This window comes from Megascapheus bottae, chromosome 37, assembly GCF_031878675.1.
Source record: "Megascapheus bottae isolate mThoBot1 chromosome 37, mThoBot2.hap1, whole genome shotgun sequence".
Lineage (NCBI taxonomy): Eukaryota > Metazoa > Chordata > Mammalia > Rodentia > Geomyidae > Megascapheus > Megascapheus bottae.
In genome coordinates this window covers 4291506-4317845 of record NC_143545.1, presented here as the reverse complement: position 1 = coordinate 4317845, position 26340 = coordinate 4291506, and the positions used below count along the sequence as shown (strand labels likewise).

General features: G+C 45.5%; 1 protein-coding gene and 2 pseudogenes across 2 annotated transcripts in view; 1 reads left to right on the top strand and 2 right to left on the bottom strand.

Annotated features, from left to right (window-relative positions):
- LOC150042096 (lysophosphatidic acid receptor 3-like) overlaps positions 1-26340 on the bottom strand; it is a 181658-nt pseudogene that overhangs the window by 100975 nt on the left and 54343 nt on the right.
- Positions 1-26340, top strand: part of LOC150042100 (cytochrome b-c1 complex subunit 7 pseudogene) — a 51656-nt pseudogene that overhangs the window by 17577 nt on the left and 7739 nt on the right. The gene's annotated exons all lie outside the window — the stretch shown is intronic.
- LOC150042101 (C-type lectin domain family 2 member D11-like) lies at positions 1550-4266 on the bottom strand. The gene is made up of 5 exons (XM_090325164.1): positions 4254-4266; positions 4030-4155; positions 3753-3934; positions 2820-2926; positions 1550-1757 (listed from the first exon to the last, which is right to left on the bottom strand). Exons 1-5 carry the CDS (start codon positions 4264-4266, stop codon positions 1550-1552), a joined length of 636 nt encoding a protein of 211 aa, XP_090181290.1.

Below are 26340 nucleotides of genomic sequence, written 5' to 3'. Positions count from 1 at the left end.
TGTCTAGGGCTAGATTACATAAGATTCCAAGCTCAGTTATTTAGAATTGTAAAGAAGAATGTCATTTCCCCATGTTAAGTGAGTAGCACAACACACACACACACACACACACACACACACACACACACACACTATACAGAAAGAGAGAGAGAGAGAGAGAGAGAGAGAGAGAGAGAGAGAGAGAGAGAGAATAGATGTGTTGCGTTTCTAAGGTAACATGGGGAGAGGAAAGGAATCCTCTGTTGTGCACAGAGGAGGGGGCCCCAAGGAAGACCACCAAGAGCGAGGCGTCCCTCTGCTGCTCACTCATTGCAGTGAGGAGGGAGGAGCTGTTAAGCAGGGTTTACGCAGTCTTTTTAAGGGCAAAAACCACAGATTTACACCCACCAAGTGGTCGAGTGAGATAAGGTGGGGCTCAGGGGACTTTCCATGGCGATGGAAACTGATAGAAGTTGAGTCCCCTTCAACTGTCAGAGAGAGTAGTTTTATGGCTTGGGAAACAAATGCTATACGTGTAATCTAATTTTGACACAAAATAGGCGAGTTCCTGGAGCTTATGGACACCTGCACAAACAATGGCTGACTGGGTTTATAAGTTCCTTTCAGATAAGGTGGCTTACTAATTTTTCTTTCCCATTTGTGCAGCCTCTGGGTCCTTGGAGACATTTTCCAATCACGGTTTCTGCCGGGGCCTACCGGCAGCAAATTGGGGTTCCTGAAATAGGGGGCAGGGACTGGAAAAAATAGAAGAGAGACAAACACATCGGGTCCGGGAGGTCTGCAGCCCAGGCAAAAACTGCAGCCCCGTTTATTATCAACTCAAAGCTTATATCCCTTCTTGAGACCAGGGCACTGCCAGGTGTTACATCCAGATGGTTAATCAGGGAACTGTTGGGGGTTACATTCATATGGTAAATCTCAGATCAATTGAACAGGAGAAAGCCAAAAAACAATGAGACAATCAAGCAATTATTTGATGCAAATCAAAGTACAGTTTGATTCCACTCTGGCTCCCAACAGGTTTCTATTCTGCTTGCTGAAGGGGAATAATTTTGAATCTGGGGGTAGTTATTATTCTTTTTTATCCCTTCACCTTCTTCACAATTCCTTGGAAGTAAAGATATGGTGAAAGTAAAAGCAGGAAGTGGGATGAGCTTCAGGTGGGAAATGTGTAAATCTCATCTTCTGGTAGCACAGGCCTTTGACGCCTGGCCGTGTCATGCACGTGTGTCACTGGTGAGTGACTCGTGTTTCCAGTGGGCTCTGACACCCCCTGGCTCCATGAACCCCAGAATAGAGAAGTCACATCTTTGTCCCCTAGTAGCAACGCTAAAGTTGCTGTAAACTTTATTTTATTTGGCAATCCTGGGGCTTGAACTCAGGGCCTGAGCCCTGGCCCTAGCTCAAGACTAGTGCTCTACTAATTAAGCCACAGTGCCTCTGCTGGTTTTCTAGTGTTTCACTGGAGCTGAGACTCTCACAGAATTTCCTGCCCGGGCTGGCTTTGAACCCAGGTCCTCAGATGTTAATCTTTTGCATATCTAGGATTCTAGGCATGAGCTATTAGGATCCTAGCTACAAGCAGACAGTATGTAGAGAAGGAGACACTGGGTAGGAGAGAGCTGGAGGCAGCTGGACACTGGGCGTAGAGGCTTGGTTTGCTGCAGATCCACTTTTTCTCTGCGTAGACCCTGGAGCTGCTAATTCCAACATCATCCAAATAAGCGTATTCCCCAGGGCCCCCTCGAACTTCCACCCTGGAGCCAAGCAGAAACACGTTCAGTATTCACATTTGGCTACATACTTGCTTTCTTTTTTTTCTTTTTGTCAAGTATGCGGTTTGAACTCAGGGCCTGGTCTCTCCCTGAGGTTTTGTGTTCAAGACTAGGCCTGCTCTCCCATTATGAGCCATAGCACCACTTCTGGCTTATTTTTTTTGTGTGTCTGTGGTTCATGGGAGATAAGAGTCTCATGGGTTTTCCTGCCTCGGCTGGTTTTGAACACTGATTCTCAGATTTCAGCCTCCCGTGTAGCTAGGATGACAGGTGAGAGCCACCAGAGCGCAGCTTGTTGCCTGTCTTTTTTTCCCCTCCTTTTATTTATTTATTTTCTTCTTGCCAGTCCTGGGACTTGAACTCAGGGCATGGCACTGTCCCTGAGCTTCTCTGGCTCGAGGATGAAGCTCTACCACTTTAGCCACTGCACCATTTGTATGTATGTGCTAGGAAGAAATTGAACCTAGAGCTTTGTGCATGTTAGGAAAGCACTCCAGCACCAGGCCACAAACCAGCCCGTCTGGAGTTTCAACAGAATAGACCAGCGGTCGTCTCAAATTAGTGATGAGCGCTGATGGCTGAGTTGCGTTTCTTCTCCATTCTCAAAGTCCTGGTGTGAATGCCACCTGTCTGTCCATCACCCGTCCATCCCAGTCACACTAACCACGCATTCATTCATGACCCACGGCCACCTGTGGGCTCCCTAGACGTGACCTCCACTCAGGCTCAACTGTTTCCAAAATGCAGAAAAATAAAACATCATCAGCAACAACAAATCCATGCTGGGTTCCAGGACTCACAGCTGTCATCCAGCTACTCAGGAGGCTGAGATCTGATGATCACAGGTCAAAGCCAGCCCTGGAAGAAAAGTCCATGAGACTCTAATCTCCAATAAACTCTTTAGCAAAAGATAGAAGTGGTGCTGTGGCTCCAGTTGTAGAGCGCTGGCCTTGAGTAAAACCTCAGGAACAAGGGCCCAGGCCCTGAGTTCAAGCCTCAGTCCTTGCCCAAAACAAACAAGCCAAAAGATGGTTGACAACGTACAAGTTGGTGAAGTCTGTGTTGTCTGCCCACTTCCAGCTGTGCTTTGAGGATTCTCTTCTCAGTCCAATCCAATGATCGTACGAATCTTTGTATCTTTTCAGGAAATTCTGTAATAAAACACAGTGAGTTGAAAATGAGAGTCCTTGTCTTTCGGGTGAAGTTTATTTTTCCCTTGTCGCAGGCTGGCTTAGAACTGTTATATCACTTCTCAGCCGCCTGAGAAGCTATATGTGTGTGTGTGTGTGTGTGTGTGTGTTCCTGTGTTCGTGGTTACATAAGCGTGCCAATATTGGGCTTGAAGTCAGGGCCTGGCACCTTTCCTGAGTCTTTTTTGTTTGTTTTGTTTTGCCAGTCCTGGGCTTGAGCTCAACGCCTGAGCACTGTCCTTGGACTTTCTCAAGACTAGAGCTCTACCACTTGAGCTTCAGCACCAGGTCTGGCTTTTATTTCTATGTATGTGGTGCCGAGGAATCAAACCTGGGTCTTCGTGCATGCTAGGGAAGCACTCTACCACTAGGCCAAACTTCCGCCCCCCTGAGTCTCTTTTTGCTCAAGGCTAGCACTCTACCACTTGATCCACAGCTCCACTTCCCATCTTTTTGCCATATGTAGTTCTGAGGAATCAAACCCAGGACTTCCTGCATGCTATCAAACTCTTAAAACCAAGCCACCCTGCCAGTCCTGTCCCTGAGCTCTTGTGCTCAAGGCTTTAACACAAATCTCGTTCCACCTTTTTCCTGGGAGGTAAGAGTCTCACCAACTTTCTTGCAGTTTGTCTTGGAACTTCAATCCTCCCATCTGAGCCTCCTGGGTAGCTGGATGACAGCATGAGCTCCTGGCGCCCAACCCTTTAACTTCACACAACCTCTCCAAGTCAGGGTGGGGTGTCTTCAGCATGTCACAGAGAACAGGAACCCCAAAAGCATTTCTTACCAGGTCCTGGATGGTGTCAAAGGTGGCCAGATTGGCTCCTTTGGAGGCACAAAAGTCCTGACTGGACGTCCAGTTCCTTCTGGTCTCAGAAAAATAGAAACACTGATTCCCAAAGCCAATCCACTCTCTTGGACAGGAAGAATACAGGCTGTGCTCTGGAATGCGGCTTTCTGCTTGGTTCACTAAACACACAATGGATTTGCTTTATAATCAGTCTTCTGTTTTCTGTGCCCGTCCCGGGGCCTAAGCCACACATTGGTCATTCAAAGCCACTCACCTGCTAGAATCACCGTTAGCACAACTGTCATCCCAAACAGAACCATAATAGTCAACAGACAGCAGTGGTGTTCGGCCGGCGTGATAGATGATGATATTCCTGTGTATTTTTCCTGGAGCCCCTTCACTGCAAACAGAGAAAGGGGAGGGTTTGAATCCAAGGAAAGCTCTAGAAGGAAAATGATCATAGCGTTCCCGTCTTGTGGCTTGTCCTGGCCCAATTACCACCAAAGGCCATCTTGCAATGGTGGAAAAGGAAAGAATGGAGGAGCTGAGCACTGGAGTCCCCTCCTGTAACCCCAGCTACTCAGGAGCCTGAGATGTGAGGGTGGCAGGCAGGGAAGTCTTCAAGGAGCCGGGAAAAGGGCAGAAGGACAGCTGTGTCTCCAGTGATAGAGCACCAGGCTTGCGAGACAAAGCTAAGGAACAGGGTCCAGGCCCTGAGTTCAAAGCCCAGCTTGACCATATGCTATATGACAGATAGTATAAATATGTCATATGACATACTATTTATGTTCTAGGATACATACACAGTTATGTAACATAGTAGTATATGGTCTATTATAAATATACTGCATAATATAACATGATAATATTACACAGTATATTATACTATTATATATACTTTCTTTTTTGGTATTTCTGGGGCTTGAACTCAGGTCCTGGGCACTGTCCTTGAAGGTTTTCCCTCAAGGCTAGTTAGTGCTCTACCACTTTGATCCACAGCTCCACTGCGGCGAGCTCCTCGACCAGCGAGGAAGAACGACCACCACGAGGATTCTTCTCAAATCATACTTTATTGGAGAGCCTTTTGATTGAAGGGGGAGCAGGAAGCGAAAAGGGCCTGGGCAGGGAAATGCAGCTGCTTATATACAATCAAGGAACCCGGGGTTTTTTGCCATTGGTCGCTCTGTTGCCAGGGCCGTTTTAAAACTCGGGATTGGTCAGGCCTCTGACGTCATACGCGCAGACTCAGTGGAAAGAGCAACCGCTCTGCATTCACATACCAAATAACGAGAACTAAGAGGTTGTTTAGTGGCGGCCGCTCCGGCTCCCCACATCTCCCCCTTTCTTGTTTTGTTGCAGCAAGTCAATATACCTGTTGTGAAGAGAGTAGAGGTGCTGTCCTCCAAAGTAAAACTTGAGGTCCCATTCTAGAGGAGTGACCCAGGCGATCAACTCTGGACCCCTCCCCTTCAGGCCCTCTATCCCCTTTGTGGAGATGGGCTAGGGGCGCAGACCCATATGCTGACGCACATGCTCTCCCTAACCTGTTAAGAGTCAGGAGTGGTACTTTGTCCAACATTTCACAACTCTTGGCTGCCTGTACTCCTATTCCTCGTGCAATAGACTAAGGTCTCGAGGGTGCAAAGGCAGTACAGGGCACTTTTAGTTGGTTTTTAAAGCTGCAAGCCGAATTTTGGGGAGAGTGTCCTTGCTCCAAGGCAGTGAGTGCATGAGCAATTAGTACTCTATCCCTTCTATTGCGAGATCTCATGCGACAGAGAAACCAGAGGCAAAAAATCCACAACAGGCTGCAACAAACACTCCCAGCCCAGCCCACTCCTTAACAAACGACAGGGAAATTTTTACCCAGTCCAAAACTTGTCCTGCTGTTATTGTGATCCTGGTCCTATCAACTAACATAATTTCTGATCTTAATTGAGTGGTTAGATTTTCAAACTAATCAGTCCATTGTCCTAGAAGCATTAGTCACGGGCATTGGTAATGGAAAGGTCTTCATCAGCGCCCACAAAATCCTCTCCTGGGCCATCACTGGATCTGCTAGTATTGCCACCAACATGAAAATAATCTTCATCGTCAGTGCCTTTCTCGGGTTCTCCTTCCACCTTTCGCGTCAATCGCAATGGGACCCAAAGCGGTGTTTCCTGCTCCTGTGGAAAAACACAAACAGCTCCCCCGGATCTCCTTACTACGGGATCCGGTCCGCACCAATTATTTGTAATAACATCCTTCCATTTAACCATCTCAGTTATAATTTTTGGGTTTTGGGCAGCATGTCTATCTGCTGCTGACTTATCATCACTATTTAAAATTAAAAAATTTAAAGTAAAAAGTGCAAGGGAAAGTCTTTCCCTGGGAGATGCTCCTTCCGCAATTCCCCCCTTTTGTTTTTGAAGTATTTCTTTTAATTTTTTGTTGGTTCTTTCCACAATTCCTTGTCCTTGCGGATTGTATGGTAACCCTGTTGTATGGGCTACTTGCATTTGCGCACAAAAGGCGCGGAAACCATGAGAAGTATAGGCAGGGCCATTATCAGTTTTTAAGTGAAGGGGTTTTCCCCAGGCCGCCCAGGCTTCTAAACAATGTACTTTTACATGGGAAACCTTTTCTCCTGCCAAGGGTGTGGCATGTACTATGCCAGAATAGGTATCCACTGAGACATGTAAATATTTTAATTTTCCAAATTCCGCTAAATGAGTAACATCCATTTGCCATAGGGCATTTGGTTTTAAGCCTCTAGGGTTTATCCCCACATTAGGAGAGGGGAGAAAAATCACACAAGACTGACAGGCCTTAACAATATTTCGTGCTTCATGTCTGGTTATATTAAATTTTATTCTAAGAGTATTAGCAGGTACATGATATAACTGATGAAAAGTTTTTGCTGATTCTACAGAATCAATAGCTGTCAAAACCATGGCCCTAATTGCCTGATCTACCTGGGCATTAGCCTTGGCCATGGGACCTGGCAACAAGGTATGAGCTCTCATGTGTCCTATATAAAAGGGATTCTTTCTTGCCAAAATAAGGGATTGAATCTGTAATAATATGTTAGAAACCATGCTGGCCTGCCTAATTGAGGCGGCGACTTCAAGAGAATTAACAGCATTAACAACATATTGTGAATCAGAAAAAAGATTAAAGGGCTCTTCAAATCTTTTAAACACCTCTAGAACCACCAGGCACTCCGTGACCTGGGGAACATCCGGTCGAAAATATAACACGACTGGATTTTGACCTTCCACCACAAAGGCACCCTGGCCAGTTTTTGACCCATCAGTATAAATAGTCAAGGCTGTAGCCAAAGGCTTCTTAGAGGTAATAATGGGAAAATAAACCAAATTTCCCTCTACAAAGGCAAGCAGGGGATGCTTGGGATAATGGTTATCAATAACATTGGGAAAGGCACATAATAAAATCGCCCATATATCCACAGTGGCAGCCAAAGTTTCCACCTGATCCCTGGTATAGGGAATCAAGATCTCCAAAAACGCGCTCCGCCGTTTCGAGCACACGGGCCACAAAATCGGAGAATGGCTCCGTGACAGCTTGAGTAACTTTGGTGAGGCTGCCAGTGACCTGGCCTTTGTTTGGGATTGCCCTCCAGGACTTGTAAAAAACCTCATTTATTTGCTTATAAACATCCCAGGGGAAATTTGTCTGATCGGCAGCCCATTGTCCTTGCCCTAGGAGCATGTCCACAGTCCACTCGGGCCGCCCTTCTTGTACATTTACTCTATATTGAGCCTGAGCTCTGTCCATAACTATAGACCTGAACTCAAGGAACTGTCCATAATCGAGGCATGTCCGCGCGACCTCATACCAATCATTAGGTGTCATAGCATTAACAGTTAGTCTTCTAAGCAAGGCAGTGGTGTAACTGGCCGCAACTCCATAATTACGTACTGCCTCCATCAAATCCTTTAACTGTTTATAGGAGACTGGTTCAAAGGTCCTCTCCTGGGTAACTGGGTTCTCAAAAACTGGGAACGCAGCCGCCAGGCGGGACCACGTGCTTCCTTTTATGAAATGACTTTTTCCCGCCGCCACAGGATAAGGCGGGGGCGCAGAGGGCATGATTCTCTCTTGCTCATTTCCTTTAGACTCTCCGGCCAGAAGAGGTCGTTGAACTCCATACCTACCCTCCTCATACCTAGCAGCCGCCTCCTCCAAGCCTTCTCCCTCTTTCGGGTCCTGTTCCTCATCTGAATTGTTAGTCACTTCCTCATCTGAGCTGCTTAACTCCTCATTTGAATCGTTTAGCTCCTCATCTCTAGACTCCCTTATTTGTAAATGTTGAAACCTGTCTAGATCCGGGTAAGACTGCCCTGGGGGCGGCTCCATTGTTCTTATGCCTTGGTCCTCCTTATCTCCCTCCTGCACAGTATCTTGAAAGGGTGCGTCCACCCTCTGTTCTTTGACATAACATCTCCTTTCTTTATTTTCTTTCCCTTTTCTTTTTGGCCTACCCTTTTCCTCCCCATTTGATTCTGCCTCGGAGAGACTATCCTGGTGCTTCGTCAATGTCCTACTGGCTTTCTTAACAATCTGTGAGTTCCCGCAACGCAGACAAATACAATAAAAACACACCAGCAGCACACACAAAGGAAGGACAACAGCAAGCATCCAGAATTGTACCCAAAAAAACAGCATACCTGGGGATCTCAGCTGATCAGGCTGATTCTTACCGACGTCTCCTCTCCGTATGTCGAGTTCTGAATCCTCCTCGGCCCCTCGCTTGTTGTCCTGTCTTCCTAAGGTCCCGGGTTTCCGGCACCAGTTGCGGCGAGCTCCTCGACCAGCGAGGAAGAACGACCACCACGAGGATTCTTCTCAAATCATACTTTATTGGAGAGCCTTTTGATTGAAGGGAGAGCAGGAAGCAAAAAGGGCCTGGGCAGGGAAATGCAGCTGCTTATATACATTCAAGGAACCCGGGGTTTTTTTGCCATTGGTCGCTCTGTTGCCAGGGCCGTTTTAAAACTCGGGATTGGTCAGGCCTCTGACGTCATATGCGCAGACTCAGTGGAAAGAGCAACCGCTCTGCATTCACATACCAAATAACGAGAACTAAGAGGTTGTTTAGTGGCGGCCGCTCCGGCTCCCCACAATAAATAGTGCTGCAATGAACATCATTGTGCTAGTGGCTTTGCTATGTCCTTGTTTCTGGATGATTGGGTAAATTCCAAGTAGTGGAATTGCTGGGGCATAGGGGAGCTCTATGTTTAGTCTTTTGAGGAACTGCCATACTGCTTTCCATAGTGGTTGAACGAGTTTGCACTCCCACCAACACTGTAGTAGTGATCCCTCCTGGCCACATCCCCTCCAGCATCTGTTGTTAGTAGATTTCTTGATCCTGGCCATTCTAACTGGAGTGAGGTGGAATCTTAGAATTGTTTTGATTTGCATTTCTTTTATGACCAGAGATGTTGAGCATTTCTTCATGTGTCTATAGGCCATTCTTGTTTCTTCTTCAGAGAAGACTCTCTTTAAGTCTTTGGCCCATCTTTTAATAGGATGTTTGTTTCTTTGGAGATTAGTTTTGGAGTGATTCAATTTTTTGAGCTGTTGATATATTCTAGATATGAGGCCTTTGTCCATTGTAGGGTTGGTGAAGATCTTCTCCCACTCTGTAGGCTTCCTGATTAGTTTACTAGCTATGTCCTTTGCCACACAGAAGCTCTGCAGTTTAATGCAGTCCCACTTATCCAGCCTTTCTCTGATTTGCTGTGTTCTTGGTCCTTATTGAGAAAGTTTCGACCTGTGCCAAGGAGGCCTAGTGTGTCTCCTATTCCTTCATGTAAAGTTTTCAGTGTGTTGGCTTTTACCTCGAGGTCTTTGATCCATTTGGAGTTAATTCTAGTGCAGGGTGACAAAGAAGGATCCAACTTTAGTTTTCTGCAGGTGAAGATAAGCTTCTTTTTTAACTCAGGGTGCAATCTTTCCAGGAAGCTTGGAAAGCAACACCAGCCGTAATTAAAGCAAAGATAAAGCACCTGGCCTTGCATAACATTGAAGCCAGAACCCCTGCCTTTACCCTAAACACCCCAACAGCCAAGGAGCTGTGTGTCTCTGGGATATTTATACATCTCTGACTCTCTCTGTCTCTGTCTCTGTCTCTCTATCTCCCCATATGAGAGCACCCACATTCTTAGAGTGTGCCACTGCCCTTCTGTCTGCCTTTTGTCTGCCTTTTGTCTATTTGTCTCACTCTTGCCAAGTTTTCCTACCAATGTGACTTGTCCAGAATTTCAAATTCTGCCACCTACGTCAAGGACCCTAAGTGAACAGTTCCTGTATTTTAAATGCAAGCTTCACTAAACCCTCGCCTCCATCTGATGACAAGGTCCTGAGTTCAAATCGTGCTACAGTAAAAGAAAACAAAAGGCAGGCTGGGAGGTTGGCCTAGTGGTAGAGTGCTCGCCTAGCCTGCATGAAGACTCTGGGTTCGATCCCTCAGTGCTACAAACATAAAAAAAGCCTCAAGTGGTGCTATGACTCAAGTGGTTGCTCACTAGCCTTGAAAAATTCCAAGGACAGTGCTCAGGCCCTGAGTTCAAGCCCCAGAACTGGAGAAAAACAGCCAGCGTGGTGGCTCATGTCTGTAACCCTAGTTATACCCAAGATTGAGATCTGAGGATGGCAGTTCAAATTCAGCTTGGACAGGAAAAAAAGTCCAGGAGACTTTTAGCTCAACTTAACAAATAAACAAACAAAGAGGGAACAGCTTTGAACAAAAAGCTCAGGAGTCAGGCACGGTGGCTCGAGGCTGTTATCCTAGTAATAAGGAAGCTGAGATGTGAGGATCACAGTTCAAGCTCAGCCTGGGCACTAAAGCCCATGAGAATCTTATCTCCAATTAACCACTAGAAACCCAGAAGTGGTACTGTGGCTCAAGTGGTAGAGCACCAGTCTTGAGTCAAAGAGCTCAGGGACAGTGCTCAGGCCCAGAGTTCAAGACCCACAAAGAACCATCTACCCCCTCCCCCACCAAGACAAAAAAAAGCTCAGAAACAGCCATGAAGCCCTGAGTTCAAACTGCAGGGCCTACACACACACACACACACACACACACACACACACACACACACACACACACGCTCCTGGCCCCCGAAACACATTTGACCTTGGAGTTTTTGGTGGGTTTCTGTGATGTGGCCCCCCCTCCCCCGTACTGGTCCTGAATTTAGAGTCTGGGTTTTGTTTTTCTGGTTTGGGGGATTTTTTTTGGGGGGTGGAGGGGGCTTCTCTCAAGGCCAGCACTCTGCCACTTGAGCCGTGGTACCACTTCTGCTGGTTTTGTTGTTGTTGTTGTTTTGGATTTAGTGATTCAGTGGTGATGACTGACAGTCTCGTGGACTTTCCTGCCCAGGCCTGGTTTCAAACCCAGATCCTCCGATCCCAGCCTCCTGAGCAGCTGGGACGACAGGTGTGAGCCACCAGCGCCAGGCTTGGCTGTTTTAAGTCACTCACTCTCGATTCCCGCAGCCGCACAGCGCACTCTTTCATTGTCATCTGTCAGCCCACCAGGGGGCTGAAAACCCTCTTGGCTGGACCCCCGACTCTGGCTGAGAAATGGGGTGAAATGGTTGACATGTCAGCCTCTGTAGCATTTCTCTCTTGCCTTCTGATTTCTGGGAAGAGGAAAGTGAAAGCTAAGAAACCAACAGGAAAGCAGCCAAAATTCTGCCCTTAGGAGTTCCCTGGCTTCAATTCAAATCCCATGTTAAAATTAACCCCAGGGTTCTGGGAAGGCCTCAGCCCATCCGCCCTGCCCCTCCTTATGTAACACTTTCTCCCTCCTCTGTGAGGCTTGAACTCTTCATCTCAAGGGTAGGGTGGGAGGATTCCTGTCCTTGAGCCAAGCCCCTCGTCCTGTTTTTCTAGGTGAATTGTTCATCTGAGGGCTGCTCTGGTCAAATCTGCCTTTTCCATATTACACTCCCTTCCTCTGGCAACTGGGGCTTCATCCAGGGGTGTCAGAAAGAGAAGGGAGGTGGACAGGGGCTGGTAGAGGCTTTCTTTGGTGACTCCAAGACAAAGGAGTGTGGGAGAGAGAGTCAGGGAATAAATAAAGAGGGTGTGGCACACTGCAGGTGCTTGTTTGGTTTCTTTCTCCAGGCCTTCCTCCATCCTGTCTTTGCCCCGCCCCCCCAGATCAGAGCTCCCATCCCAGGAACTGCTTCACTCTGCCTCCCCGCCCCTCCCCTCCCACCCCAACACCAAACACAAAGCCTAAAGTTCCCTGTGGCTTTGGTCAGGAGGATGGATCTGAACCCACAGCATCTGGATTTCTCTTCCAGAGAAAATCTAGGACCTTGTCCAAAACCTGAACATGTGTCTAACTGCCACCACTCTAGGTTTCACCTACATCATAAAAGTGAGAGGGGGGGAGTAGGGAAGGAGAGGGAGAGGGAGGGAGACTAACTGGGCTTCTGGGGCCAGGATAAAGGCTGGGCTTTGCTGAGGCTTCCATTCCTGTGTTTCTGGCCATGGCAAGAGCCTTTCTCTCCAGGACTTCTTCAGCCATCTTCAAAACCAAGAAGAAAACAGATGAACCCACCCTGCCTCCATAGCACCTGCTCACCTAGCCAGGCCTGGCCCTGAGCCACAGGACTCCTGAGCACACCTCTGCACACAAGCCCCCCCCCCCCCAGCCTGGGTCACTCTGCAGGCTTGCCTCACCCCTGCCCTCCAATCCCCCATGAAACCTGACCCATGTCTGCCTTTCTCTGCTGCCTTTATGAGCCTCTGTGTGTGTGTGTGTGTGTGTGTGTGTGTGTGTGTGTGTGTGTGTGTGTGCTAGAGCTTGAATTTTAGGGCCTGGCTGCTGCTCCTGAGCATTTTTGCTCAAGGCTGGTGCTCTACCACTTGAGCCACAGCACCACTTCTGGATTTTTGCTGGTTCATGGATTCCTGCCCAGGCGGGTTTTAGAATCCTGAAGCTCAGATCGTCTGAGTAGCTGGGATTACAGGTGTGAGTCCCAGCACCTGGCACTACATGCAGACACACGTGGCTGTGAGGCAGGAGCCCCACCTGATAATGAACTTGAGTCTGCCAGGATGCAGCCAGAAGCTACCACCTGCCCCAAATGCAGATCAGCAGGGCGCCCCCTTCTCTCAAGGTTATGGATCCCAGAAAAAAAAAAAAACACCTGCTGTGAGGAGAGCAAAGACAACAACACCTACTTTGCATAATGTTGAAGCCAGACTCTCCTGCCTTTACCACAGAAATACCCAACACCCCCAAGAAGTCCTGTGTCTGTCTGTATTTCCCTGTGAGAACACCCCAACACTGCCACAGCCTGCCCACACCTTTCTATGTGTCAGTTTTGGGGTCTGCTTACCTGCAAGTTTACTTCATCAAACCCTGCCATGTTTTCTTACCATGGTGACTTGTCCAGAAATTCCTCATTGTGCCACCGAAGTCAACCACCCTCCGAGAAGAGTTCCTACATTTAAAAAGGAAAACTTCAGGGGCTGGGAGTTTGGCCCAGTGGTAGAGTGCTTGCCTAGCATGCACAAAGACCCAAGTTCGATTCCTCAGTACCACACACATAGAAAAAGCTGGAAGTGGTGCTATGGTTCAAGTGGTAGAGCTCTAACCTTGAGAAAGTCCAAAGACAGTGTTCAGGCCCTGAGTTCAAGCCCCAGGACTGGCCAAGAAAAAAGGAAAACTTAACTAAACCTCGCTTATCCAGTAGCCTTCCTGGAGTTTGTAGGTTTTGGCAGCTAGAGTTTGGGGCTCAACACCCCACTTTGGAAGTGCCTTAAAAGTTGGGGGGTCACCCACTGTCCCAGACCCCTTTTTTATTTCTAGTGATTCTTACTTTTTTCTATGTCTTCTATATCCTTATTTTTTTAATTTTTTCTTTTATTCAGTTTTCCCCAGGAAGCCTTTGGTTTTCAAGCAACCCCAGTAGTTGTGCCACAGAGTTTCAACCCCCCATTTTGCCCTCATCAGATATGGGGGTGTGGGAGGGGGGTCCCCTTAGCTCTGGCCCCATAGGAGACCTCAGGTCCAGCCCAACTCTAACCACAAGTGACTGTCAGTACTAAGTTTCATTTCTTGGGGAGGAAGTTGTAGAGATCTGACTATATAACAACCCATCTTAGGCAAACAAGTAGTCACCTAGAAGCCTTCCTTCCTGGGAACAATCTGTTAGAACAGGTTATCTGCCCCCACCCCTGCCTCGCCCAACCCCAGAACTTGGGGAGTCAGGAAACCTGCCTCCTGGTCTGGGAGCCTAGAAGAGAAGCTGTATTTACTCCTTTCTTCAATTAATTTTTGCCCCAGACTAAACCAGGACCTTTTTTTTTTTTTTTTTGTACAGAGCAGCTATTCTGCATACTACGGTAGAGGGACAGTTATTCTGCACAATACGGTTAATTTTTTTTAATAGCAGTGTAGCCATTGGAGTGCTGGTGAACTATCACCATTGTTCTTAGAAACAACTAAAAATGGAATTTCACAGACTTTCAGAATACAGGCAACTGTGAGCACTAGAGAAGTCCCCATTGCCACGTGTTATTTTTTACTTCCCTTAAAAAAGTTGTGCACCAGGGTATTTCTTTGCAATTCATGCAGTATGTCATGTGTCCTATCTTTGTTAAAGAGACCAAAACTGGCAACTCCTCTTGTAATGGTGTAAACGAGTTAGCTTTATTAGTTCCAAAGTTCAGTACTGTCAATATTATTTACAATGCCAACATTATTCTGAAAGATCCCAGGTCAGAACCATAGTGCTGTCATCTTAAAGTTTAACTCATGCTTTTGCTAACTGAGGAACTGTGGCCAGTTGGTCATAGATTAAGGGAGCCAGCAAGAAATTTGTCCACTCACACCTCAAAGCAGTGATGCTGTGAGGTGCTGGGGAGAGGCTGACAGTCAGAGTTTACACAGACCTTTCAAAGGCAAATGTCACAGATTCACACCCATCAGGTGGTCGGAAGAGATGAGATGGGGATGGGGAGCTTCCCAGGCTGGTGGAAACTGACGGGAAGTTCTCACGACTCCGGGTCCCATTCAACCGTCAGAGAATAGTTTTATAGTTTGGGAAATAGATGTTATACGATGCTATACGTACCGTCTAATTTTGACACCAAATAGGCTAGTTCCTGGAGCTTACGGACACCTGTGTAAACGATGGTTGACTAGGGCTCAGAAGTTCCTGTTTGTGCCGCCACTGGGTCCTTGGAAATTTTTTATTCTGCTTACTGATGGGGAATGGTTTTGGGTCTGGGGGTAGTTATTTTTCATCTCTATACCCTGGGCAGCTTACATGGACAACAAGACGGTTGCTGCTTCAGAATGGGGGCACTTTTTAATAGTTTGTAAGCACGCCTTACTAATACCTGTATCTCTCATAACTGGGCAGGAACTTGTGTAAAACCCGACCCTGCCCCTTCCCCATGGTAGTAGTTTTTACAAGCTTAGCCCACGTCCTGCTTGTTCTGTTTTCTGTAACGTCCCGTTTGCTCTGCTATCTGTAATCAACAACTAGCCGGCAGTAGCGCCATCCAGGCCTTGAAAGGAGCTAATTCTATAACAGGACAAGGGTCATTTTCCCCAGGACCTCAGGCCCATTGGAATGTGCTACTCAGCACAAAGACCCTACTAGCCCACATTGTTAAGGAGCAGACTTCTGTGCCTGACCAAGCTGTTTCTGGCCTCTGCACAAATTGTTTAAACCCCGCCATGTAACACTTTCCCTGGGAGGTTGCTTGGAAGACCCCTCCTCCTCCTCGAGGCCTGGGATTAGGGCAAAGGGCAACTGCCCATGGCCTGTTATCTAAATCTTGCAGCTAACTAACATCCTGGGCCACCTTGAAAAGAATAAACAACTAAACAACATGTGTTAACTAAATTAGGGTTGTTTTCCCATACCAGGGGCCGGAGATGTGTAACTCAGCACCTACACTCTATTGTACTCTATCTGAATGATAATTGGTCAAAATGTATAATTTGTTTCACAAGGGTTGGCTGCCTGCGTGCAGACCTGGTTGTAATACTTTAAACTTATTGGCTGTAAAAGCGCGAACTCTGTTGTAACGGACTGCAGGACTGTATAAAAAGTCACTCCCGAGACAGATCGAGGCTCTCAGCCACTGACCCGAACCTCACGGATCTCGAGGTCACGTGTACCTGAGAAGCCCGAGCATATGCCCGAATAAAACCCTCTTGCCTATTGCATCCAGTGGTCCCTGTGTGCGTCCTTGGGTGCGGGTCTCCGCGGGTCTTTCAATTCTAACGACTAAAGCTAAACGTTTTCCAACTAGCCCTACCATAAAACTCTGCAGCCATATAACTTGGTTTGAATTGGTCCTAGTTCTGCTTCTTTCTTGGAAACCTGGGAAACAGGTCAGGAGACAGGTCAGAAGCCATTTGGTGACAGGAGTTGCCTCTTGGGGGCTTCAGGTGAGAACTGGACAAGCAAGTTCAGTCATTTAATCGCTACAGGCCAGGCTGCACGAAATCATAGAAGCGTAGAACAATTCAGACTTTTTCTGGTTACTTTCTGAAAATACCTAGCCATACACAACCAGCATCTTACAAGTGTGAGTCCAAGAGCAAAACAGATTCAGATCAAGTGATAATTCAAACCAAATTTAACAAGTATGTCTGATAGGGGCTAGCTGGAAAACTTTTAGCTTCAATCCATAGAATAATATGGGCACTACAAACAATATTGGTAATATTAAAAAATTGGAACAAATTAAAACGATAACCCCATTTCATTTTCCCCCTTTTTTGTCAGACATCACATCTTTGATGTTTGGGGGTCTTCAATTAGAGGCAAATATTGACAACACAAGACCATGAGGGTTTTTTTTGTTTTTTTTTATTAAAGAATTTATTAACATTGATTTTTACATCACATTTCAAATGACATGTTTAACAAACGAGTGTTCAAGAAGGGACTCTCTATATATAATCACTGGCACTTAGATTTTAGAACATAATTAAAATTAGGCGAGGGTTTATATGCCATAGATACATCTTAATCTATGTAATAAAACATTATGTCTATAGTCATTTTATGACTATGTAGTTGTGTTTATATTTCCAGTTCCATGTCCATATCACTGGGTAGGCAAATACTGAGTCCTCGCTCTTGTACTCTTTGGATCTAATAGCCACATATTAAGGATACCATGTGCCTTTTGTTTCTTTGGTCTTGTCTCACTCAACATGATTCGCTCTAGATTCCTCCATTTCCCCACTAATGCCATTATTTTATCTTGTCTATTGGCTATGTAGAATTCCATTGTGTATATATATCACATTTTCTGTATCCATTCGTCTGCAGTAGGGCATCTGGGTTGTTTCCATCGCCTGGCTATTGTGAATAGTGCAGAGATGAACATGGCTGAGCAGGTGTCTTTATAATATCCTGGGTTACGATGTTCAGGATAGATGCCCAGAAGTGGTATGACAGGATCATAGAGAAGGTCAATTTTTAGTTTTTTAAGAAAACTCCACACTGCTTTCCAGAGTGGCCGAACTAGTTTACAATCCCACCAGCAGTGCAGTAGGATTCCTTTTTCTCCACAACCCCACCAGCAACTGTCATTGTCTGAGCTCAAAATCTTGGTCATTCTTGTTGGGGTAAGGTGGTATCTTAGGGTTGTTTTTATTTGCATTTCCTTTATGACCATGGATGATGAACATTTTCTCATATGTTTTTCTGCCATTTTAATCTCTTCTTTTGCTAAGTCTCTCTTTAGTTCCCTTGCCCATTTAGTGAATGGTTTGTTGGGTTTGCGGGCGGGTGGGGGCATTAGTTTCTTGAGTTCCCTGTAGATACTGGACATTAAGCATTTGTCTGATGTATTATAGGTAAATATCTTTTTCCAGTTGTTTGGCTGTCTTTCTACGTTAGTGGCTATGCTTTTATCTGTGCAGAAACTTTTTATTTTTAGGTAGTCCCATTTATGGAGTCTCTCTCAAACTTGTTGTGACCCTGGGATTCTGTTCAGGAATCTTTTGCCTGTGCCTGTGAGTTCCAGTGTCTCTCCTACTCTATCATGTAGCAGTTTCACTGTTTCCGGTCTGACGTTGAGGTCTTTGATCCACTTTGAGTTAATGCTTGTGCATGGCGAAAGGCTAGGGTCAAGTTTTAGTTTTCTGCATGTGGCTAGCCAGTTTTGCCAACACCAATAATTGAATAAATTGTGTTTGTTCCACTGTGTATCTTTGGCTCCTTTGTCAAATACAAGTTGCCTATAGGTATGTGGTTCTGTTTCTGGGTCTTCTATTCTGTTCCATTTGCCCCGGCCTGTAGGGTGAGTCAACTAGAGCTCGAGGAGGAGCAGACCTGAATGAGAGAGACAAACAGACACGAGAAAGGAGACCAAGACAGTATTCTGATCAAGATCTCAATCTTTATTTTTGCACAGCAGAATATATACGTTTAGCAAAAGGGTGATTGACGCAAGCAGGTTGCCTAGTGATATTGCTTAGTAACCATCTCTATACAACATGTACCTGAAACAAACCTGGGGAGGGGGTCAGGAGTTGGTCAAAGTGTTCTGCCAAACAGGATACATAAATCAAGTTCTTTTTGCTTAACAGAATATTGAAGTTGGGTCATCATGGAAGGGGTAGTAGAAACAATAAGCGATTCTTTCAAATTACAGACAGAGTCTTACAGTTACTAAGGTCTTTCAGTTTACAGAAACTTATAGTTTCTGGATGTCATAGTAACAGCTATTTGGTTCCCAGCACCATTGATCTTCTGGTCTGTTTTTGTGCCAATACCATGCGGTTTTTGTTACTATGGCTCTGTAGTAGAGTTTGAAGTCTGGTGTTGTAATACCACCAGCATCCTACCACTATCCCTATTCACAGATGACATGATCCTCTACTTGAGTGACCCCAGAAGCTCCACTCCCAAACTCCTAGAATGAATAAACTACTTTAGCAAAGAGGCAGGATACAAAATTAACCTTCAGAAGTCAGATGCCTAGGCCGGGAGTTTGGCCTAGTGGTTAAAGTGCTTGCCTAGCATGCATGAAGACCCGGGTTCGATTCCTCGGTACCACATATAGAAAAAAGCTGGAAGTGGTGCTGAGGCTCAAGTGGTAGAGCTTTAGCCTTGAGAAAGTCCAAGGACAGTGCTCAGGTCCTGAGCTCTAGCCCAGGACTGGCAAAATAAAAAAGTCAGAAGCCTTCTTGTACACCAACAATACACAAACAGAAGGCCAAATCAAGAAAATGATCCCATCCACAATAGCCCCCAAAAGAATAAAATACTTAGGAATTAACTTAAGCAAAGATGTAAAGAAATTATTTAATGAAAAGTATAAAAGCCTTACGAAAGAAATTAAAGAGGACGCTAGGAAATGGAAAGACATCCCATGCTCATGGCTAGGGAGAACCAACATAGTGAAAATGGCTCTACTGCCAAAATTGATATACAAATTCAATGCAATCCCCATCAAAATCCCAAAAACATTCTTTACTGAAATAGAAGATAAAATCCAAAGATTCATATCGACCAAGAAAAGACCTAGAATAGCCAAGACAATCCCAGGCAAAAAGACCATGAGTTTTACAGAATTACTGTGGCCCTGGATATAGCAAATAGTGTGCCAGTGACTCAGAGTTCAACAGTAATTCATTCCTAAAGAGCAGCATCAAGACACGGACCAGGGCTGGAAGCACCAGGCTTCTCCTATAATTATAGAGGCGCCTTCTTTTAGAAAGAGCAGGTCTAGTCCTCTTCCATGTTGCAGGGCTACCTCAGCTTGGAATCTACCCACCTTTAAAGCGGTGAACAGAGCTTTGGAGAAAGAGGGAAGTCTCGCTTAGCTTGTGGCATGCACTAGGACACAGGCCTCTGCATACTGGGAAGTGAAAATGTCTACAGCCAGGCAGGCGGGGAGGCCTGAAGTCCAAGAGAACCAAGCATTTTCTAGCTCTGGCTGAGTTTTGTTAATAAGCCTGTGCATTGTATTCACCATTGCCACTTCTTGAGAAGGGTGACCGCCCTCGGCGGCCGAAACTACTGGCTTCAGTAGAAAGTTCTAATTCCTTCTTATTCTGGGGAAGAGGTTGGCTGCTGGGCTAACGCTGATCCTCATTCTGTTTCCCGTATTTCTCATTCTCAGACTGATGGTGTTTATTATTATTATTATTATTATTATTATTATTATTATCAACTCTCAGCCCTCCCTCAACCCCAAACGAATTCCATAAGAGCATTGGGATGGTTCTGACAGGCTGATCTTTAGTGGATTTCTTGGATCACACTGAGGTGTCCATTTTCCCGAGAGGGTGAAAGTCCAGGTTCCTCCCACACTGTGCTCAGCTGGGAGTGGAGAATCCAGTAGCTCTTTCCACCACCTTCACAGAGGCTGGGCTGAGAATCCCAGCTGAGCCCAAACTGGGCTTGGGTGTGGGGCTCTGGTGACAGCGAATACACACATGGGTGCCAGGGCACTGGAAACCCAACGATGACCTTGTCTCAAAGTCAATTTGTAAGGCCTGCAAGGTGTGGAGTCAGTCGTGGCCAGCAAGCTCAGCTAGCTCAGCTTCCCAGTTTTAGGGGACAGCTAAGAGCTCCTTCAGATGCCTCCTCCTGGATCTGTGTGTGGACATGGGGATAATAGGCCTGGGGTCAACCATTGTCACCAGACCTGGGCACCCAGCATTCTTTGGCTCCCAGTTCTGCACCCAATAAGACCCCCACAATTGGGAAATAGGCATCAAAGCATCGCCAGCCTTCAGGTGGACGTAAAGGAAAGTTCCACCTCAGTGTTACCAACCCTGAGCCTGTTTATATTATAACTAACTCAATTCCATACCAACTCAACTTGTAACTTCCATTCTGAAGACACACTCAAACTTCCTGGGATTTGTCTTCCTCCCTTTGCCTCTGGGGTGGTCTGGGTAAATGAAGGGGCAGCAGAGACCATTCCCTCTTCTGGGTTTAAACACCTGCACGATGGTGATTGTGCCTGTGCAGTTGAACCTGCATGATGGTGATAGAATCACAGTTCCCACAAGCTAGAAATACTTCCCTTCTCCTGTCTATAAAAAACCCCAATTTGCTTAAGTTTCAGTTAAGCTTCTCACGTCCCGACCAGGGGTTTGCCCCGGAGTGCACCCTAATACACTTTCCTTTGTCTCCACTTTCCCCTCTTTCTCAAACCCTTACACCAACATTTCAAGACAATCCGTACTTCTCAGATGCTTTCTTATCCAGAGGAGACCATTTTTCTGCTTCCTCAGTTCCTTTCCCTAGGTTTTCATGACTAGCCTCCCTCTTTCTTTTACATTTCCCATAATCATCATTTGCACTTAGCATCTCTCCCCTCCAGGCTTTTCAGCCAGAGGCACCAGCACAGCTGCAAAACCTACTTAGGTTCAACTCCTTCCTTCCGTCCCTCCTCACATGAAATCATACTATTGGTTTCTCTGGAAGAGAGCTGAATGTGGGCCTGAGCTTTTCCCTCCTGTGAGGTAAGGTGTCTCCAGAAATTACAGTTGACCCCAGACAACTAGCAACTATAATCAAGGGATTTTGAAATTAGCAAGAAAAGAATGTTCCACCGCCAAAGTCTTCATTCTAGTAGAATCAAAGCAATCTCTATGAGGAAGCAGCTACAGGGTGGTGGAGTCAGGCTGGACATGGTCGATTGCCTCACAGTTGTTTCTCAACTGGGGACATGAAATGTCACATCTCCTGCTGGGTTGCCTGCAAATTTCTGCCCAGACTGGTTAAAGAAGCTGAACCTAAGGCCTGACTTTGGTGGAATCTCCCAGTGATTTCCCCCTTGCTTTCCCTGAGTACACTGGCTACTGCAGGCTGGCAGCCCAATGGTTTGGAAGACAATAGGGCTGAGATCACAAAGTAAATTACCAGGGTGACAACTTTGAGGAAGCAGATTTTTTGAAAAAATCAGGCTAGGATTTTCTGGGTAGGCGTAGGAGATTTGGACTTGTAACCTTTCCACACAAGTGCAATCTTCCTCTTGCACACTTGCTTATTACCACTGTTTCCCATGCCTCTTTAATTTATCCTGCCTCGTTTCTGAAGATAATTTTGATCCCTTGATCTTCAGGGGTTTATGGGAGTATTTCCATCTTCTATAACTTCTTCAAGTTGACTCAGGGCATTGACTCCATTCTTAGCCAGGGACCCTAAAAGCTTAGCCTATTTTACCAAGAGGGTTGCCAAGATTAGAGATCATAGCAATATTTTCCACCAAGCTGGAGATCATACACACCATTTGCCATCTGCCCAGGCCTTTTCTTCAGCTACCATGGTGCAGCTTGCTTAGCACTTGTTTGCAAAGGCATTTTCTTGATTGTCTGGGGAACTTGATCTCTGTGACTCTAACAACATCTAAGTTAACTCTGCAGGCCTTTAGACAGATCTCAATAGGAAATGGGTTAAAAATGAAAATTCTTGATTCAGATTAAAGAAAGACAGTTATCAGAGAAACCTCAGTCAAATAGCCCGACAACTTAGCAGGAAACCCTGAGGCAAGAACTTATAAGAATTTGAAGTCATATCAAGATTATGTGGTCCACTTGTTTAAAAAAAGGGGGGTGGGGAAGGGCTGGAGTGTGGCCTAGTGCTAGAGTACTTGCACGAAGACCCGGATTCGATTCCTTAGCACCATATACATAGGAAAAATTAAAAAAAAGCGGGAAATGGTGCTGTGGCTCTGGCTAAGGTGGTAGAGCTTTAGCCCTGAGAAAAAAGTCTAAGGATAGTGCTCAGGCCCTGAGTTCAAGTCCCATGACTGGCAAAACAAATAAACAAAAAGCTCTTAGTTCCACTTCTGCATCCTGCTTGCTTACATGTTTACCCCAATTTTGCCTTTTGCAGTGAGAGGTTCATTTGTATGATTGCCATATAGAGATTAGGCATCAGAACTCGGATGGCAGTGTGTCTATATGTGGTCTTTGTCTTTATAAACCCCAACTTTGTGAATTCGGGGCTGCTCACTTCCCAGTTGATTTAGCCTTGGCCAGTCAGCTCAATAAACTTCAGACTTTTTACCACCAGAGTTTGTGACTTCTTTCTTTCTTTCTTTCTTTCTTTTCTTTTTTATTTTTCTTTTTGGCAGTCCTGGGGCCTGAACTCAGGGCCTGAGCATTGTCCTTGGGCTTTCTCAAGGCTACAGCTCTACCACTTGAGCTGCATCATAACTTCCATTTTTTTCTATGTGGTACTGAGGAATCGAACCTGGGTTTCCATGCATGCTAGGCAAGCACTCTACGCCAAACTCCCAGCCCACAGTTTGTGACTTTAATGGGGACCCAACCCACTTAAAGTAGGAACAGGATCTCAAGTGCAAAACTTCCTTTCCTGAGCTGATGTCCCAGCTCAAAATTGACTGCCACTTGGGCTTTGAGCAGATACAGGGAGGTTAGAATTTTATACTATCCATTCATTTTGACTCCCTTGAGTTTTTACTACCCGCTGTCACAAATGCCTGGCAAGTTCCTGCCCAGTCACGAAGTAGATAGACATGGGCAGTAAAAACGCATGCTTACAAAGTATTCCATGATCTTCTGGCTCTGATTCATTTTAAATGGCCAAGCACAGGAGACTCTAGGATCTGACACCATCTCTGCCATCTGAGCTGTGATTTACTGCATGTGGATGTTTCATTCCTTTTGTCCTGTCCGTGTCCTTTCCATACAGGGATAAATTTCCCATTGGCTTTTCACTTGGTTACTGGATTTGAACTCAGGGTCTAATTGCTGTCCCTCAGCTCCCCAGCTCAAGGCTAGAACTCTGCCACTTTGAGCGCCAAAGCAACTCTGCCCCCTCAGATTAGAGAGCATGATCTCACAGGGACTTTGCCAGGGCTTGCTCAGAACCGCAGTTTTCCGATTAAATGAGTCATTTTAAGAGGGCCGCTTTACTCCAATTAAAAGCAACAAGGTAGTCAACACAGAAGTTTTTAAGCCTAGTGTTACCTGGAGCTTGTGAAGGACAGAAGTTAACATCTGACAGACTTGTAAGAATCTCTTCTCCTTCTCTATGGGCCTGCTGGAAATTGTTACAAACAAACAAACAAAAACTTATAAGGGCAAACTGAAATGGCATTTAAACAATCTGTTGGACCCTTGGGGGTCGTGAGGGCAGCTGAAATGGCAGCAGAGACCATCCCTCTTCTCATCAATGGCTGTGCAATGCTAACTGTGCCTGCAAGATGGCGACTGAATCACAGGCTCCACCAGCTACAAATATTTCTCTTCCCCTATCTATAACAACCCCAACTTGTTTAGGTTCCCGCACAACCTCTCTGGTGCCCGCCCAGGGGGTTTGCCCTGAAGTGAACCCCAATAAACTTTCCCTTGCCTTTACTTACCCCCATGTCTGTTGGATAATATGGAGACTTTGCCAAAAAATCCCACAGACATCCAGGATGAGGGAACAAAGGAAGACTTTAATGCCCAGAAAGGGACCAGCAGACTGGTCCCCCATAGCTGAGCAAATGGGAAGAAGCACAGGCTATTGCTGGGGTGACCTGTGTAGTCTGTGGGAAATGGACTGGTCACCTGATTCCTCCAGGGGACCTCTAGCAGTAGTAGAGTGTTGGCAATCTTACTGGGCAGCCTGGTGATAGTTCAGCCCCAGGGGGCTGTCCCAGACCAATGGGGGGCTAGGTGATTCTAATGAATGCTCCTGATGTTGCCTAGGGAACAAGCATGCTGGCTGGTGAGAGAGTTCTGAGAGGCCACCAGGCCTGCACTGTCACACTCAGTGTCTCTCCTCATCTCGAACCCTCACACACTCATTTTGGCAGTCCTACTTTTCCTTTTTTTTCTACTTGGAAACAAACATGTCGGACAATCTCACTTCTAAATTTTATCCAGAAGCCCGTTTCTAATTAAAGAAACAAACAAACCAAAAACTTTTACTAATCTTTGCTTTACCATTTTATATGTTAGCCTTTATTTGCCTTTGAAGAGTTCTTTGTAGGCTCAAGGCACTCCCCTAGCCTCCAGTCCTCCTTTTATTTTATTTTAATTAAATTAATTAATTTTTGCCAGTCTTGGGGCTTGAACTCAGGGCCTGAGCACTGTCCTTGGGCTTTCCTCAAGCCGAGAGCTTTATCACTTGAGCTACACCACCACATCCGGCTTTTTCTGTTTGTTATACCAAGGAGACTAACGCAAATCTAGGCAAGCACCCTACCTTTAGGCCAAACTCCTGGACCCAGGCATACTTTTAAAAGAGACTTTTATTTATTTATTTGTTTATTTATTTATTTATTTTGTAGTCTGAGTAACTGCCTAGAACTCAATTAACAGGTTGAAGTCAAACAACAGGTTTTTTTTTTTTCCTTAATGCAAGTAGTACAAACATCAAATTTTGAAAATATATTTATATAGATAGATCCAATTGCAAAATAGCACTGAAACCAAATTATCACACTGAAACATTTTAAACCCTCCATTAATTCTTTTTCAAAAATTCTTTTTTTTTTTTTATGGTCATGGGGCTAGAACTCTGGGTTTAGGTATTGTCCCTGAGCTCTTCAGTCAAGGCCCTTGACCCCTTGACCCCATGAGCCACAGCCCCACTTCCCATTTTCTAGTGATTAATTGGACATAAGAGTCTCAAGGCCTTTAGTGTCCGGGCTGGCTTTGAACTTTGATCCTCAGGCCCTGAGTAGCTAGGATGACAGGCGTGAGCCACTGTGCCCATCCAAAAATTCTTTTTAAAGACATCCCCAAGGGAAATTTTCAAAATACCAGTCACATCACCCATTTTACCATCAGGTTTCCAGTGCCATTCTGTCAGGAAAAGAGGGTGAAGATAGTCCATTCAGCCCATCCTACTAGGTTTAGAGAACAGCTTTTGTGCCAGGTTATTGTCTTCCACCATGCGGGGACTCCCCATAGAGCCTGTTCCACTATGATAATCAGAGCCACACCTTTGCTAGTTCACCTCTCACCCCCAAAGATAGTACAGGCCTAACCTAACTTTTCCTTGGCACTTGATTACGTAAAGAGTTTTAAACAGATAGGCAAAGTTTCTGACTGGGAAAAACAAACCTTCACATTTAAATTATGAATGCTTATTTCTGCTACTTATCCTCAAATTTAGCAAAGGGAAATAAATCCCAAATCCTCTGATGCCTTTTGCTAAACCAGATAACTTAATTATAATGTAAAACTTGATTACAATGTAAACAGCCTTATGCATTCTATATAATACCAGATGTTTTTTTCAAGTGCAAATTATGAAATCCATAGAATAATCTTTTAACTAGTTCCTCTTTAAAACAATGCAATAGCAAAGACATAGCTACCAAAGTAGAAAGACAATCAACCAACTGGGAAAAGATATTTACCAATAATACATCAGACAAATGCTTAATATCCAATATCTACAGGAAACATAAAAAACTAATCCCCCTAACCCAACAAACCAATCACTAAATGGGCAAAGGCACTAAAGGGAGACCTATCAAAAAAGAGGTTAAAATGCAGAAAAGCAGATGAGAAAATGCTCATCATCCATGGTCATAAAGGAAATGCAAATGAAAACAACCGTAAGATACCACTTTACCCAATCAGAATGGTAACTAT